The sequence below is a fragment of the Schistocerca cancellata genome, chromosome 1 (assembly GCF_023864275.1).
Source record: "Schistocerca cancellata isolate TAMUIC-IGC-003103 chromosome 1, iqSchCanc2.1, whole genome shotgun sequence".
In the NCBI taxonomy this organism is placed as follows: Eukaryota; Metazoa; Arthropoda; class Insecta; order Orthoptera; family Acrididae; genus Schistocerca; species Schistocerca cancellata.
The window spans coordinates 391,110,934-391,128,222 of record NC_064626.1 but is presented as its reverse complement, the minus strand read 5'-3'; the positions used below and the strand labels follow the sequence as shown (position 1 = coordinate 391,128,222).

Below are 17,289 nucleotides of genomic sequence, written 5' to 3'. Positions count from 1 at the left end.
TGTATTCGGGAGGACGGGGTTCAAACCCGTGTCCGGCCATCCTGATTTAGGTTTTCCGTGATTTCCCTAAATCGCTTCAGGCAAATGACGGGATGGCTCCTTTGAAAGGGCACGGCCGATTTCCTTCCCTAATTAGAGCTTGTGCTCGGTTTCTAATGACCTCGCTGTCGACGGGACTAATCTCCTCGTCCTACGCAGTATTCGCCTGACATGGACCTTTGCGACTTCTTTCTATTCCAGAGGCTGAAGAGAACCACGAAAAGACGTCGTTTTGCTCCCATTGATGAGAAAAACCAGAAAGGAGTTGAACACCATAACAAAAAGAGAGTTTCAGAAGTGCTTCCAAGATTGGAAACAGCGTTGGCGCACGTGTATTATATCCGAGGGAAATTACTTTGAAGGGATAAAGTTGCTATTGATGAATAAATACAGATTCTTGAAGAAAAGCAAAAATTTCCGACCCTTTTTGATCACACCTCGTACACCGTTAACAATTGCACTATTATGCAGATATTTCCAAGCAATTCAAATGCAAAGATACGTCAGGCCAAGATATCAGACTAAATGCAATTACTCGATAAACATGTTCGAAAGTTTCTCCGAAAGCAAAAAGAGCTTCACTGCTGATTTAAAAGTAGCCAAAGCCTCACAGATAAACAAAAACCAAACGATGCAAAAACCAGCATGTGGAGAGTCAAATGTGAAGAGTTTAACGAATTCGAAAGGAAAATTCTAGAAATCGATCTGTCAGAAAATCCTAAGAAGTTTTGGTCTTACTTTTAATCAGAAACGGATCGAAGCCATCTGTCCAGACGTCCTGTGAGCATAATGACATCGTAAGGGAGAATGACAGAGGGAAGACAGAAATAGTAAATTCATTAAATTTGTTTTTGGATGGGATCCGCCTTTGAGTAAAACATAATTTTACTTTTCTTCTGTTACCCACACATGTTTCGACGAAGTTTCAGTATGAAACAGTGGACTTTTATTTTATTTCTTATTACCATGTGCTGTGATTTGCTTTCCTTTACAGTCTAACGCTTTTTCTGGTTCCCTCATTGTCTTCAAATTGATAAAATGCACTTTTCAAACTTCCGCTATCGTAATTTTGTTTGTAAAGACTAACAGTGAAAGTTTAAATAGTTCAGTATTCCACAGTGAAGATATTGGGGAAACAGAAATGTGGCAAGAGTGTGAAAGAAAAATAACTGTAATCGAGAAGACATACACACATAAAAGAAACAGAAAAACAGTAAAACCTCAGCATGCGGCGACGGGTGCTGCATGACGTTTTCACAAAAAATGTTGTCGTAGACAGACAAGTCGTAATGCTAGAAAACTATTCCAAAATTCAGGAACAGTTACAGAGGATAGGCGCTTGGTAAACGGATTGACAGTTGACTCTCAGCATAAACAAATGTAACGTATCACGAATACATTGACTGAGAGGCACGTTATTGTATGATTACACAATTGCAGAACAATCATTTCCATGAAATATCTAGGAATATGCGTGCAGAGCAATTTAAAGCGGAACTACCACATAAAAATTATCACAGACAAGGCAGATGCCAGCCTGAGAGGTGTTGAAATAATCACCAGGAAAGGCAGTCTACCCACGAAGGAAGTAGATTACAAAACCCTCAGTCGATCAATACTTGAAAATTCTTCGTCAGTGTGGGATCCATACCAGACAGGATTGATAGCGAAGATACAAAGAAGAGCAGCACGTTTCGTTACATGTTCATATAGTAAGCATGAAAGCGTTACGGAAATGGTCAGCACTCTCTGGCAGACGCTGCAAGAGAAACTTTTTGCCTCAGTGTGTGGTTTACTTTTAAAATTTCGGCAGCGTACGTTGCTGGAACCGTCAACCGTTAGATTGCTCGCTCACATGTATATCTGACGAAAAGACTAGAAAGGTAAAATTAGAGAGATTCGAGTTCGCGCTGTAGCTTACCAGCAATCGTTTTTATTTGTGACTGGAATAGGAAAGGAGTGGTACACAAAGTATCCTCCACCACACATCGTTAAGATGGCTTGAGGAGCACAGACGTAAGTTACATGTAGAACGGCAATATTAATAACACTGCGATTTTTACAGTTCGCTTAAATTTAAAATAATTAAGAAGCTTCATCAGTGAATGATACATGGAAAAACTTTAATATACGGCACAATGAAACGTGCTCTCTATTACGCACTTTAAAGCAATGTGTAGGTGTAGTATCGTGATGCTCGGGAAGGGCGCATAGTAAATGGTACCGCGGTATACCGTCAGTGAATGTGGAAAGATGAATTCGTGTTTGAATAGGGGAAAAGAGAAAGAAAGTAAGAGAGAGAGAAAGAGATCGCCAGAGATGAATAATTTATTAAGCGCAGAGTATACAGTTTGTTATCTAGCATAGCGACTCACATTCCTCAGCATTGTATTCGCCCTCCCCCTCATGGTCAAGGCCACAGCCGGAGGTGGTGGGTGCGAGTCAATGCGCTTGCGCGGACGTGCTCGGAATTGTTCGGCTGTGCCCGGCCCGGAACCCGACGGCGAGGCGAGGGCGGGGCGGCAGCGCGCGCGGCGTGCCTAGCGCTTCAGTAGCAGACGAGACAGCCTCCGGCGATGTTGGCCCAGTGGAAGACGTGGACGGCGGACTGCAGCCAGCTGGCGCTGGCCGCGTGCTCGGCGACGGCGGTGGTGGCGGTGGCGGCCTACCGCCACCTGTTCCGGGCGCGGGTGCGGCCCGCGGGCGGCGTCGTGCTCATCACGGGCTGCGACTCGGGCCTCGGCTTCTCGCTGGCGCTGCACGCCCAGCGGCAGGGCTTCACGGTGTTCGCGGGCGTGCTGCAGCCGCAGGGGGCCGGCGCCGGGCGCCTGGCCGAGCAGCGGGGCGGCCCGCCGGTGCGCCTGCTGCCTCTGGACGTCACCGACCGCGACAGCGTGCGAGCGGCCGTCGCCGCCGTCGAGCGCGCCCTGTCTGAAGAACCCGGCCTCTGTGAGTACCCCGGCCCGAGCACGGTACCGCACTGTGTGTATAGAGCAGTGGTTGCCAACCTTCCTGAGACCCTTACCCCTCGCAAGGGAGTGAGCTCGGACACTCGGTTAAGGGGGGTAGGACGTCAAACGGGCCGACTTGGAGCAGGAGATTTACACTGTCTATAATTTTACAAATACATCCATAAAACTTTGCCAGAATGACCACGAAGGATTCAGGATTCACACTCATGGCAGTGGAAGTTCAAAAACGTGAAAAAATAATTTTTTTCACATGTGAAATTTCATCATTTTTTCACTTACTATTGGCTGCATTTATTGCTATAGGTACACTTTTCTTCATAAGTAAGAGAGATTCTTTGGTCAATTTTTCACAGCATACAAGCCATACTTACAGATGTATGAAACTCTAGAATTTATCTAATTTATGAAAAAATGAATGACCTGTTACATTTTAAACTTCATGTTTAGAAAAAACTCAAATTTTATAATTAGCTAACTCAATTTTTACCACATTTTTTAATAGATTTGGAATATTCTAGAGTTCCACACACCTGTAACTATGTTGTGTATGCTATGCAAAATTAATCGAAGAATCTCTGTTACTTATAAAGAAAAGTGTACCTATAGCAACAAATGCAGCCAGTAATAAGTGAAAAAATGATGAAATTTCACATGTAAAAAAAATTAATTTGTTATGTTTTTGAACTTCCACTGCTATGAATATGAATCCTGAATCCTTCTTGGTCGTGCTGACAAAGTTTTATGAATTTATTTGTAAAAGTTTAGACAGTGGAAATTAAAATGTCCTGTGGTGCCTCTTTTGCTCCAAGTCGGCCCGTTTCACGCCCTACCCCCCTTAATATTTGGCAGGTCGTTTGTGTGTAAACTAAAATGAAAGACTCAGTCTGGCTATCACCGCCTCATTTTTTGATAAAACACGCCTTAAAATTCGTGACGCTCAGGCGACTCAGGATCGACGGGATCGATAAATAATTGAAAATTTAGAATTTTTCGTCAAATACTAGGTCCACAAACGCGTCGTTCCCTAGAAATCGAAGCTAGAAACCCTTACTACTGCCACCTACGTACCCAAAAGATAAGTTATTTAATGAAAGGGCCGCTGGCGTAGCGACCAAAGGATATGGTTGGAGAACACAGAACCTGTGTCCGGTTCCCAAATGCATTCTGCAGTCCTTTTTTTTTTCATTTGTCTACCGGTTGTCCGAGAAATTTGCTTACTTTGTTTTCGTCCTTATTTATGTCCTTGCCTGATTAACCCTCCTATTCCTAAAATTACGATACGGGAGAAAAACAGATCAAAAAACTGCAGTATGCATTTGAGAATCGATCACAGGTTCTCTGCTCCCGTGCCAGGTGCCTTGGTCACTACGCCAGCAGCGCTTTCGTTCAATAGCGTTTACCTTATGGATAGATAAACTGCAGTCCCACCGGTTTTTTCCCTGGTTTATCGCAAAATATGCGCTTACGGTTCCCTTATATGTAACTATGGGAAATACACAGTTTTCTGTTATTTGCCGATCCTTCAATTCAAAGTCGATTGTACTTCATGAACCATAAGGGTGGTTTCCTCAGAAACGGTGCGGTGTAGAGCAAAACTGTTTTAAGTCCATCTTCTTAGGTCCTGCACAAGCGACCTGTCAGATACGAGCCGAATGGGTTGCACGACTCTAAGGTCATCCCCTTGTGAGTGCAGAACACACATTAGCATCTAACTACATTTTAGAATGAAAAGCAATATCGTTTGAAAACTTGCATTTTCAAAATGCCGGAAGATAAATCATGTTCAGTTTTTGTTGGTGTTTTATTAAACTACAAACTAATCAGTCAGTGGGATAATTATTACTGTTTATTTCCAGCAACCGTATTTTAGAGAATGATGAACCTGTTCTCAGTGCATAGCGAGTGCTGTCTGAAAGTCCTACTCAGAAAAGGCTATCCACGTTAAGCCTAGGCGCTTTAAACATGCTTCCTCTGCGGCATGGCCGAGCGGTTCTAGGCGCTACAGTCTGGAGCCGCGCGACCGCTACGGTCGCAGGTTCGAATACTGCCTCGGGCATGGATGTGTGTGATGTCCGTAGGTTAGTTAGGTTTAATTAGTTCTAAGCTCTAGGGGACTGATGACCTCAGAAGTCTCATAGTGCTTGGAGCCATTTGAACCTCTGCGCCATTTCTCTCCCTAATGACACTTGTTTCTCCAGTACTCTGCATCCCAATTCAAAATCAACCAAATTACAATGTGTGCATTATACTTAGGCCTGCTGTTTGTAAAACCCTTGATTGCTGGAAGTCCTACTTCTCAACTGGCAGAAATAGGAAGAGTTCAGGCTGCCAGTGCTTTGTGTATGACCACTGCCACTAATAAAATTAATAATAATGATAATGTGTAGGTGCTACACAAATGTAGTAGCCATTACCTAGTTACTTTTTTCCGTGCAGTCAGTTCGTTTATCGACTTCTATCCCACCTACATGACTTCCCTGCAGTTTACAATTAAGTACCTGGCAGAGGTTTATGGAACTACTTCCAAGCTGTTTCTCTACCGTTCCACTCTCGAAAAGCGTGCGGGAAGAACGAACACTTAAATTCTTCCGCGTGAGCTCTGATTTCTCATTTTATAATAATGATTTTCTTTCCTTATATACATGGGTGCCAACAACATATTTTCGCATTCGGAAGAAGAAATCCAGTAATCGAGATCTCGCCGCAACGAAAAACGCCATTGTTTTAATGATTGCCATCCGAAATCAAATATCATATCCGTGCCGCTCTCTCCCCTCTTTTGCGATAGTACAAAATGAGCTGCCCTTCTTTGAACTTTTTCGACGACCTCCGTCAATCCTTTCTGTTACGGATCCCATACCGCGCAGCAAAACTTCAGAAGAGGACGGACAAGCGTAGCGTAGACAGTCTCTGTAGCATCTTCTAAGTCTTTGGTTTGCTTTCCCCACAACATTATCTACGTAATTCTTACAATTCAAGTTATTCCTAATTGCAGTCGCTAAGTATTTACTTGTATACAGCCTTTTCATATCTTTGAGTTAGCATGTAATCGAAATTTTACACATTCTTTTCAGAATTTGTGGATGACCTCACATTTTTGTGCAGTGAATAATGAAGCAATTTCTGGTCAATTGCGGTAACTATCTATAGCTCTGAGAAAGTGTTTTCATGATATATTTAAGCATACGTGATATAAGAGCTCTACTTCTCAATTTTAATGTCATAGTTGCATGGTATGAAGTACAAAGTATATACGTAGTAGGTGGACTATGTGAGGAAGATGACGTTCGTACATTCGTTTCAAAAGTTGCAGCCTCCATCATATTCTCACGTGTTAATGCCAGTGCTTAAAAAATTTAATTATTAGTAACTTATGTAATCAGTGCTACACTATTTGGAAATTGTGATATTAGAAACGATCTTTCACAAATAATGTTCTTTCGTGACCGAAACAAAATTGAACCCTCTTCTTTTTGCTCGTCAGAAAATTACATTTTACCCTTCAGGGTGTAATTACCCTGTCTTTGAAACAACTGGTATAGAGGGACCACCATTGTCTGACTTGGCTGTATCGGTATTTGGAAGATACTTTGCGATACATTTCAACCCATAGTGCGTGTGCTTGTGTATTTCCTCGCGACCTCAATTCTCGTTCGCAGGCTGAGAAATCTAAGGATTTGTTTGAAGTCTTCAGCGGTTGTCGTGATCTTCAGTCCCAAGATTGGGTTCTTGGGGCTTTTTACGCCAACTCTATCCTGTGCTAGCCTCTTCATCGCCAAATAACCACTACAACCTGCAGCCATTTGAACCTACTTACTTTATCTATCTCTTGGTCTGCCTTTATAATGCTTGCCTCCCCCCCCCCCCCACCCCACACACACCACAATCCCATCCCGCCGCCATTCCTCTCCCCCCCCCCCTCAACACCGCACACCTCCCTCCATTACCAAAATGACGATTCATTCATGCTTCTGCGTGAGTCCTACCGAATAATCTCTTCTTATAGTCAAGTCGTGCCACATCCCCCCCCCCCCCCCACCCCCCATCCTCAGTTCGTTTCAGTACTTCCTCACAAGTTAGTTTCTCTAACCACTGTATGAGCTCTGTAAAATGTTTGTCTTTTAGTAGTGGTCAATATGCTCCACATAAAATTGCCAAGATTAAAGATGCTCACTTCACTAAGTGAATAAACTCCAGATAGGTAACATTATTACGGGATATAACTGCCTTTCCACTATGATTAGACATAGACATTTAGCACAACGGATATTGTTTGACTTTGGAAATAGTTTACTATAGTTAACTGAATAAATTTCCCGTCACTGAATCTAACGTTGGATCGTATACGCAGCACCTAGCTTACATCTAGTAGGAAAGACATACAACATAATTTTAAATTCAGTTATGGCTTATGACACTTGGCTGTTGTATGTAGTAATGTATCGATCACACTAAATGTTATATAAATACAGTGAAACACTGTTGGTCTCGAATTCTCGAGGGAGACGTATCTTCTACAATGTGAAAATAGGTCGCTAAAGTAATAGAAATCCTTCGAAGTGGTTATCATCGAACTAGCGATTGAGGTGAAGGCGCAAGGTCATTTGTCTTATCGTTCCTGTGCAACGTATTAGTGCTAGACCTCGCTGTTAGTACTGCCACCGCCATAAAAAGTGTATTTCAGTTAGTGATATTGATGAAATGTACGACATGTAAATACAGAAATGAGATTTTATTTTGACTTGTGATTATTACATCCGAAAGAATACAAGCATAAAAATAATAAGATTAATATTACACAAGGCACGTGTTACACACGCTACCATCATATAGCTGCTGTTAATGATAGTCACGGAAAACACGAAGTGTGAAAACCCCTTTGTGAATTAAACAGAAAGTAAACTGCCCCACATTAATCGTCACGACGAATACCACTTCGCTATTCATTTTGATTTTGTACTCGTGGGCTATTATTTGGCCGTGTCCGTTATCACAAGGTTACTATTCGAGGACAATGCACGACTGAAGTCTCGTACGTTAATCTAGGGAACTTAGTACTGGAGCTTGGTTATGTGACATTTGTTGGCACTGCAAGAAGTGAGGCATAAGTTGCGTAAGCGTACGAGGCCAGACCTCAGCACTCCTAAATTTTATCTCACACTAGACAAACAACGCCAGATTTCACTGGTTCATAATTTACACTCTGTACAGCAGAGAGAACTTTCACTGCCTAAAATTTAGCTTAACAAGAAAACTGCCGAACGAACCCTCACTTACTAAAACCCTGAAAAGGTTCTGACTGCAGCCTTCTACAATCGGATATACGTGGCAGCACATTTACAATTTAGACGCAAAATGGTCTTGTCAGTTTTTTATGTTCCATATCGCCCAGAAAAACTTACTAACTTTCCTGTAAATTGGACAACTTCCGGTAACAAATGACACTGCCACTGCTTCCGTAAACCAAACTGACAGTATCAGTTGAGAGAAGTACATAATTTAAGGGACTAACGGGCCAAGAGAGTAATTATTTATTAAATAGAAGAACGGACATCAACAGTTGACAAAAACATGTGATGGACAAATTAAAAGTTCTACAAAAAGGATCGAACACTTACCGTTACAGCAGTTGCCCCTCGTAGTAAATATGACAAAAGCAACTGCACCATGAAAAGTAACGAAGTCGGGTCGTGAAACAATGTTTGGTATCAGCTTGACCGAAATTGTATAAGCGACAACTCTTCCCTCGCTCTCTGTGACGCTCGTGAAGTGAGTCCATTAGTAACGCGATCTCTTGTAGACTGCAGTACAAGGTGCCATTATTATAGTGCGATTCAAAGTAGTTGGCGTTTGGACTGCACGCCAGTGGGAGCCTGCCACTGTCGGCTCTCACGGTGTTGCGCTTCCGCTACAGAAAGCAATGCGCAAACGCATTTCTTGTGCGTTTCACAGTTTTCGAAATATGATACTATGTATACAAAACTGCAAGGGGCAATCAGAATGTTTCCATTTGAGGTCTTTGCTGCAGCTTATATGCAACGTAGCGCGACTCCGATACGGGAATGTAAGCACTGGCTAGTAGGGAAAGGATTAGTATGACGCCGGCCGAAGTGGCCGTGCGGTTAAAGGCGCTGCAGCCTGGAACCGCAAGACCGCTACGGTCGCAGGTTCGAATCCTGCCTCGGGCATGGATGTTTGTGATGTCCTTAGGTTAGTTAGGTTTAACTAGTTCTAAGTTCTAGGGGACTAATGACCTCAGCAGTTGAGTCCCATAGTGCTCAGAGCCATTTGAACCATTTGATTAGTATGACGTTCTTGTGTTTCCGAGGAGCGTGCGGTGAACGCCGAACCGTGAACTTCGGCGACTTCATTAACAAACGCGTCCAAATAGGACTAACCTGCTGTTACTCTTTTCGTGGCTATTGAAGGACAAACACCAGTAGATATCCACCGGAAAATGAAGAATGTGTATGGGGCAGCATGTCTGTCCAAAACCACCGTTGTGGAATGGTGTACTGAGGGGTGCAGCTGCTCCGTGATACGCACGTCCCCATGTCGCAAAGTGAAGTGGGATACACCGTGCACCTGTGCTATAGCCCTTGTAATGTTATGTGAACCTCTCTGCCCTTTTTTTTTTAAACTAATTTGTGCCTGATTTTATTCTGAGAAGCTCAGTAATGTATGTAAATACCGTAAATGTAAATGTGATTCAAAAAGCGCTTGAAGTGAAGTGGAGCGCAGCTGGACAGCAAGAAACTCTTTAGCGTGCAATCCCCGCAACGACGGTAGTTGTCAATCTTTGAGTATGGACTCTAAAAAAAAAAGACATTTGATTTATTAAAAAAAACTCTTAATCTGTGTCTTGTGGGAAGAGGACGTGTTGCTAGGCCGTCGCTCAGAACGTATTGTTACATTTAATGAAAATTGATATCCTAGTGATAAAACCGAGTAAAGTATGTGTAAGAGTTGCCAAACATTTATGTATACAAATTTTGTGGAAGTGAAGAATAGAAATATCTTGTTTTTGGAAACGGAGGTGAACTTCATTGTCGTCGCCGTCTATCAGTCGACAGAACTGTAAGTGTACAAAGTTCACTAAAATACAGGAAAAGAAATGCATTCTCTATAGTTTTCGTTTAATAAGTAACAACCTCTCATAATTTCTTAATTACGGTAATTGGATTATGTTCTTGTACAATAGTTTGGTACTGAACTCCACTGACCAATTTTGATGTAGCAGGACGTGTAGTTTGAAGGAAGTTTGTGTGCCAAGCACTCTCCTTTTCTCACGAAAAGCAGATTGCTGTTTGATCTTATTTACTTACAGCAGTGGTCCCTTACGTATGTTTAGCTACGAAAACTTGGGCTCAAAGCTATCTGCAATACGGCCAAGTAACCAACAGAGTCGTACTTTAAATATTAAAGAACAATAACTTCTTCCAAATTATGATACTTCACCAACTGGTGCAGAAGCTGATCATTTAACGAGGCAACAACCAAAATTCAGGTATCAGTTACGACTTAAAGTCAAGTCTCAATCAAAATCAATCTCTCTCTCTCTCTCTCTCTCTCCAAACATTTATATAAATATTCATATTATTAAGATAAGTCATTTTATACCCTGGTATCTCCCCGTGCGATTATCACGCCTTCGGACCCTTAAAAAGGTATTGAAGTGTCGACGATTCCTGTCGGACGAGGATGTGCAGTCGGCAGTTACGGACTTCTTCATGCAGCAGGACACGGTGTTTTACGAAAAGAGTAACTTCATCCTGCTGCTTTTTTGGGACGAATGCCTCAATGCTCACGACGATTTTACCTGATTGGCATAACGATTCTCGATTGTACGGGTTTCGAACGGCAACATTTTCGTCGCTCCTTATATTCGCTGGACGGTAAAATTTCACCAGTTTTATAAAACTTAGCTCTGACCCTAATTCGGATTACGAAAGGACTTTTTGATTGTGACACTGTAGAGATCTACACTGTACGTGGATTTCAGATTTTTTACGTGATTTCCGTAGTAGATAGACTTGAAAGCAATTTTCCATCGGCGCAGAGAGTGGGTCACCGTTTCGGCTACCTGTACAACACACGTCGCGACAACGTCACAATTTTCGACCTTAAACATCACATGGCAACTGATTTAAATCATACTATACAGTGTCACAAGAGATTGGGGAAGACCTCCTTCACGCGGGAGGTCACGGTCATGGATGCAGTAGCCGCTTACTGTAGTCCAGGTCCCTCTCAGTGTAGCTCAGAAGACGCGTGGTAGACGGACTACCGCCTGTGCACATATTGTGAAACTGCTCAGTTGCAAAATGCTTCCCACGACGTCCTGACCGCGCTCTGAACAGGGTGCGGGGGAACCAAGCTCTGCCATCTGAAGCCCAACACACAGATGGTGAGCAGAGAGTCGAGCTGCGAGGTGAACTAGCCGCGCTCTGGAACTTCCAGATGAAAACAGTGCCGGGCTGGGACTCTAGTCCGAGCCTGTGCATTTCGCGGGCAAATGCTCTTCCGACTCGAAAGAGGTAGTGGCGAAAGTAAAGCTGTTAGAGAGGATCGTGAGTCATGCTTGAATACCTCAGCACTTTCTCGTAAAAGACAAGGGTCCCACATCTGAGTGCCGGTCCAGCACACAGCTTTAATCTGCCACGAAATTTCAAACGGCACACACTCCGTTAAACGGTGAAAATTCATTCTAGAAGCTGCAATTTCCTCACGCAGTGATAGAACTACACCTATGCAGGAGTTTCGCTGGGAAGCCCTTACACATTCTCCACAAAGTCCCGATCTGTCCCCAACCGATTTCCATATTTTTGGACCTGAAGAACGACATTCGTGGCCTTCTGTTTGATTCGGACAAAAGGTGGACGTCTGAGTACAGTTATGGTTCTGTAGGCAGCGACAAACATTTTTCCGTGAAGTCATCGACCGTCTTGTCTCACAATGCAACAAATTCGATTTTGAAATAATAAAAAGATTACTTCCATCCATCAAGTTTTCATTTGACAACGCCGCGCAGGATAAGTCGAGCGGTCTAGGCGCTGCAGTCATGGACTGTGCGGTTGGTCCCGGCGGAGGTTCGAGTCCTTCCTCGGGCATGGGTGTGTGTGTTTGTCCTTGTGTGTGTTTGTCCTTAGGATAATTTAGGTTAAGTAGTGTGTAGGCTTAGGGACTGATGACCTTAGCAGTTAAGTCCCACAAGATTTCACACACATTTTCATTTGACAACGGAGCCGTGGAGTAGAGCCGGCCGCGGTGGCCGTGCGGTTCTGGCGCTGCAGCCCGGAACCGCGAGGCTGCTACGGTCGCAGGTTCGAATCCTGCCTCGGGCATGGGTGTGTGTGATGTCCTTAGGTTAGTTAGGTTTAAGTAGTTGTAAGTTCTAGGGGACTTATGACCTAAGATGTTGTCCCATAGTGCTCAGAGCCATTTGAACCATTTTTGAACCGTGGAGTAGAAGCAACAGAAAATATTTTGGAGCTTCATATTTATTGACCACGAGAGATTCCAGAGCTTAGCTTGATCTTCAGTGACAGTCTTTGATTTTAGCTCCTTAGTATAGATTCCCGGAAAGCTACGCCACTGAAATTTCTGCATTTCAAAATAGGATTTCCGTACTGTTGAATTAGACGGTTACAGGCTGCAGCAATCTGTTCTGCAAATTAAACCTCTTTCGTAAGACACGTTCTTCATGTTCATTCGTTCCCGCTATTGAAATATATTTCTGGAAAAATTTCACGTTATGGTGTCTACGTAATTTTATCTGATGGAAGTGCTGTAGAAACGAGATTTTTCAACCGAAATATCTCTTGATGAATGTATCTAGAATTGATGGATAAAAGCCTGCCGCTGTGACCGAGCGTTCTATGCGCCTCAGTCCGGAACCACCCTGCTTCTACGGTCGCAGGTTCGAATCCTGCCTCAGGCATGGATGTGTGTGATGTCCTTAGGTTAGTTAGGTTCAAGTAGTTCTAAGTCTAGGGGGCTCAGATGTTAAGTCCCATAGTGCTTAGATCCATTTGAACCATTTGACAGATAAAAATGTAAGGCATAATGAATGTCGATCACGTCCTCTTTCACAGCTTTCTGTGCGCTAGGCTTATTTCTCCCTGTTCTTAACTGTTTTATATGCTAAGAGAAACGAAAGTAGATACAGACGCACACACATCTTTAACTGTCTTACACTGAGGTGACAAGTCATGAGATACCTCTCAATATCGTGTCGTTCTCCTTCTGCCCGATGTGGAGCAGCATCTCGACCTGACATGGACTTAACAAGTCGGTGGACGTTGGCATGCTGCCTCCATAGCCGTCATAACTGCGAAAATCTTGCCGATATCTTTAGTAGCCAAATCATTCTCGCGACTTGTTCAGAATGTTCTTCAAACCAGCCGCGAACAATTGTGGAACGGTGCACTGTCATGGCAACATGAAGTCATTGAATGACTGCAAATTGTCGCAGAGTAACCGCACATAACCATTTCTAGTCAATGATCAGTTCAATTGGACCATAGGGGGGTTGGGTTGTTTTGGGGGAGGAGACCAGACAGCGAGGTCATTGGTCTCATCATATTAGGGAAGGACGGGAAAGGAAGTCGGCCGTGCCCTTTCAGAGGAACAATCCCGGCATTTACCTGGAGCGATTTAGGGAAATCACGGAAAATCTAAATCAGGACCATAGGGCGCTGTCCATTCCGTGTAAAAACAGCCCACACCATTATGGAGCCACCACCAGCATACGCTGTGCCCTGTTGACAACTTGAGTCCATGACTTCGTGGGGCCTGCGCCACGTTCAACCCTTTCCATCGGATCTTACCAACTGCAATCAGGAGTCATCTGACCAGCCTGCGGTTTTCCAGTCATCTAGCGTCCAACCGATGTGGTCACGTGTCCAGGAGTGACGCTGCAGACGATGTCGTGCTGTTAGCAAAGCCACTCGCGTCGGTCGCCTGGTACCATGGCCCATTAACGTCAAATATCGCCGCACTGTCCTAATGGTACGTTCGTCGTACGTCCATTGATTTCTGCGTTTATTTCACACAGTGTTGCTTGTCTGTTAGCACTAACAACTCTATACAAACACCGTTGCACTCGATCGCTAAGTGAAGTCCGCCGGCCCTTGTGTTGTGTATGGTGAGAGGTGATGCCTGAAATTTGGTGTTCTCGGCACACTCTTGACACTGTGGATATCGGAATACTGCATTCCGTAAAGATTTCCGAAATGGAATGTCCCATGCGTCTAGCTCTAATTTTCGCATTGAAAATTCTGTTAATTCTCGTTCTGCGGCCATAATCAAGTCGCAAACCGCGTCACATGAATCACATAAGTGCAAATGGCAGGTGCGCCATTGCACTGTCCTTTCATACCCTGCGTATGCGATACCATACCACCGCCATCTGTGTATGTGCATATTGCTGTCTCATGAGTTTTGTCACCGCAGTGTACTGCTTCGTCACATTTATGCTCTTTCGGTAACGCTCTTGACCTAGTTTAGCTCGCTGGGATCATAAATTTTAAAGCAGCTGTATAGATCTTACTTTCATATGATTTCGAAACACGCTGCATTAATTCGGTAGCTCACCCCCAACTTCCAGAAACTAACAAGCGTGATGTTTCACTTAAGCGTTTCATAAGCGCTTTATCTGAGGGACTTTTAAATGTTAATTGCTCACGTTTAGTAAATTTTGAAACAAAACATTTTCATCATAGATTCGTATGTGCAGTGTGCAAAATTAGTCGAGAGATGCTACCCGCACGACAGTGATGTAGCACCAGGCTTTCTCCAAATTAATATGTACCCCCCTCCCCCCCCTCTCTCTCTGTGTGTGTGTGTGTGTGTGTGTGTGTGTGTGTGTGTGTGTGTGTGTTTGTGTGTGTGTGTGTGTGTGTGTGTGTTTGTGTGTTTGTGTGTGTGTATTTTGGTCACATGCGTAATATAGTAATACAGAACAATAGCACACACACACTCTATGTGATCAAAATTATCCGAACAGCCCTTAAAACATACGTGTTTCATATTAGGTGCATTGTGCTGCCACCTACTGCCAGGTACTCCATATCAGCGACCTCAGCAGTCATTAGACATCCTGAGAGAGCAGAATGGGCCGCTCTGCGGAACTCACAGACTTCGAACGGGGTCAGGTGATTGGGTGGGACTTGTCATACGTCTGTATGCGAGATTTCCACACTCCTAAACATCCCTAGGTCCACTATTGCCGATGTGATAGTGAAGTGGAAACGTTAAGGGGCACGTACAGCACAAAAGCGTACAAGCCGACCTCGTCTGATGACTGACAGAAACTGCCGACAGTTGAAGGGGATGGTAATGTGTAACAGGCAGATATCTGTCCAGACCATCACACAGCAGGAATTACCAACTGCATCAGGTGGGCGGGAGGTGACAAAACTTGGATTTCATGGTCGAGCGGCTGCTCGTAAGCCACACATCACGGTGGTAAATGCCAAACGACGTCTCGCTTTGTGTAAGAAGCGTAAAAATTGGACGATTGAACAGTGGAAAAACGTTGAGTGGAGTGACGAATCACGGTACACAATGCGGCGATCCGATGGCAGGGTGTGGGTATGGCGAATGCCCGGTGAACGTCATCTGGCAGCGTGTGTATTGGCAACAGTAAAATTCGAAGGCTTTGGTGTTATGGTGTGGCCGTGTTTTTCATGGATGGGTCTTGCATCCCTCGTTTTCTTGCGTGGAACTATCACAGCACAGTCCTACATTGATGTTTGAAGCACCTTCTTGCTTCCCACTGTTGAAGAGCAATTCGGGGATGGTGATTGCAACTTCCAACACGATCGAGCACCTATTCATAATGCACGGCCTGTGGCGGAGTGGTTACACGACAATAACATCCCTGTAATGGACTGGCCTGCACAGAGTCCTGACCTGAATCCTATAGAACACCTTTGGGATAATTTGGAACGCCGACTTCGTGCCAGGCCTCACCGACCGACATCGACACCTCTCCTCAGTGCAGTACTCGGTGAAGAACGGGCTGTCATTCCCCAAGAAACCTTCCAGCACCTGATTAAACGTATACCTGCGAGAGTGGAAGCTGTCATCAAGGCTAAGGGTGGGCCTATAGCGTATTGAATTCCAGCATTACCGATGAAGGCCGCCACGAACTTTTAAGTCTTTTTCAACCAGACGTGCGGATACTTTTGATCACATAGTGCATTTAATGTTGCTGAATGTAAGAATGTTCTCACTATTATGTTTCCATATGTGTACATGGACAACATGCGTTCATGTCTAAAAGTGAATTACTTTATTAGTCCTGAAACTAGCTCGTTCCGCATACTTACGGCATGTAATTCAAGTAGATGATTGAGCTAGGAACTAGAGCTGCAAATGAGTCATTGAAATCTGTATCCGCATTCCGAAAGCCACGCAACGGTGTTGCAAAGACAGCAACTTACTTCAAATCTTAGACGTGTAAAACTGTGCGCTTCGCAAAACGAAAAGAAACAAGGTATCGTATGCTCACAGTACTAGTGTTTCAGTTGCGATCAATCATCTGATACAAATACGTGAATGGAAAAGTGAAGGGATATGAAATGGAATGATCACATAGTCTCAGTCCTAGGTTAGGGAGGCGCCAGACTGCGGTTCATTGGTAGGCTAAAAATGGTTCAAATGGCTCTGAGCACTATGGGACTTAACATCTGTGGTCATCAGTCCCCTAGAACTTAGAACTACTTAAACCTAACTAACCTAAGGACAGCACACAACACCCAGCCATCACGAGGCAGAGAAAATCCCTGACCCCGCCGGGAATAGAACCCGGGAACCCGGGCGTGGGAAGCGAGAACGCTACCGCACGACCACGAGTATAGGGCTCATTGGTAGGATACTAGGGAAATGCAATCAGTCTATGCAAAACACTCGTGGTACCCATCCTAGAATATTACCGATGTGTGTACCAAAGAAGACTTACACGCGATATTGTGCAAATACAAAGAAGGGTAGCACGAATGATGACAGGTCTCTTTGGCTGGTAGAAGAGTGTCATGAAGATGCTGAAAGAATTGAACTGGCAGAGGTTTAAGGGCAGGCGCAGGCTATTCCGTGGAAGCCTACTTAGAAAGGTTCTAGAACTAGCTTTAAGTGATGAATCTAGGAACACACTACAAACACCAACATACTACTCCCATAGCGATCGCGAAGATACTATTAGACTAATTACAGCGCTCACAGAGGCGTGTAAGCAGTCATTCTTCTCACGCTCCATACGTGAATGGAACGGGGG

The 17,289-nt window shown here is 44.1% G+C and overlaps 1 protein-coding gene across 1 annotated transcript in view; it reads left to right on the top strand.

Moving 5' to 3' along the window:
- The first annotated feature begins 2,609 nt into the window (after positions 1-2,609).
- The window catches only part of LOC126175607 (D-beta-hydroxybutyrate dehydrogenase, mitochondrial-like), a 78,871-nt gene continuing 64,191 nt past the window's right edge, over positions 2,610-17,289 (top strand). Inside the window, exon 1 of the mRNA XM_049922490.1 lies at positions 2,610-2,988. Within this exon, the coding sequence (XP_049778447.1) occupies positions 2,616-2,988 (373 nt within the window). The 5' untranslated portion in view covers positions 2,610-2,615. The remainder of the gene's footprint in view (positions 2,989-17,289) is intronic.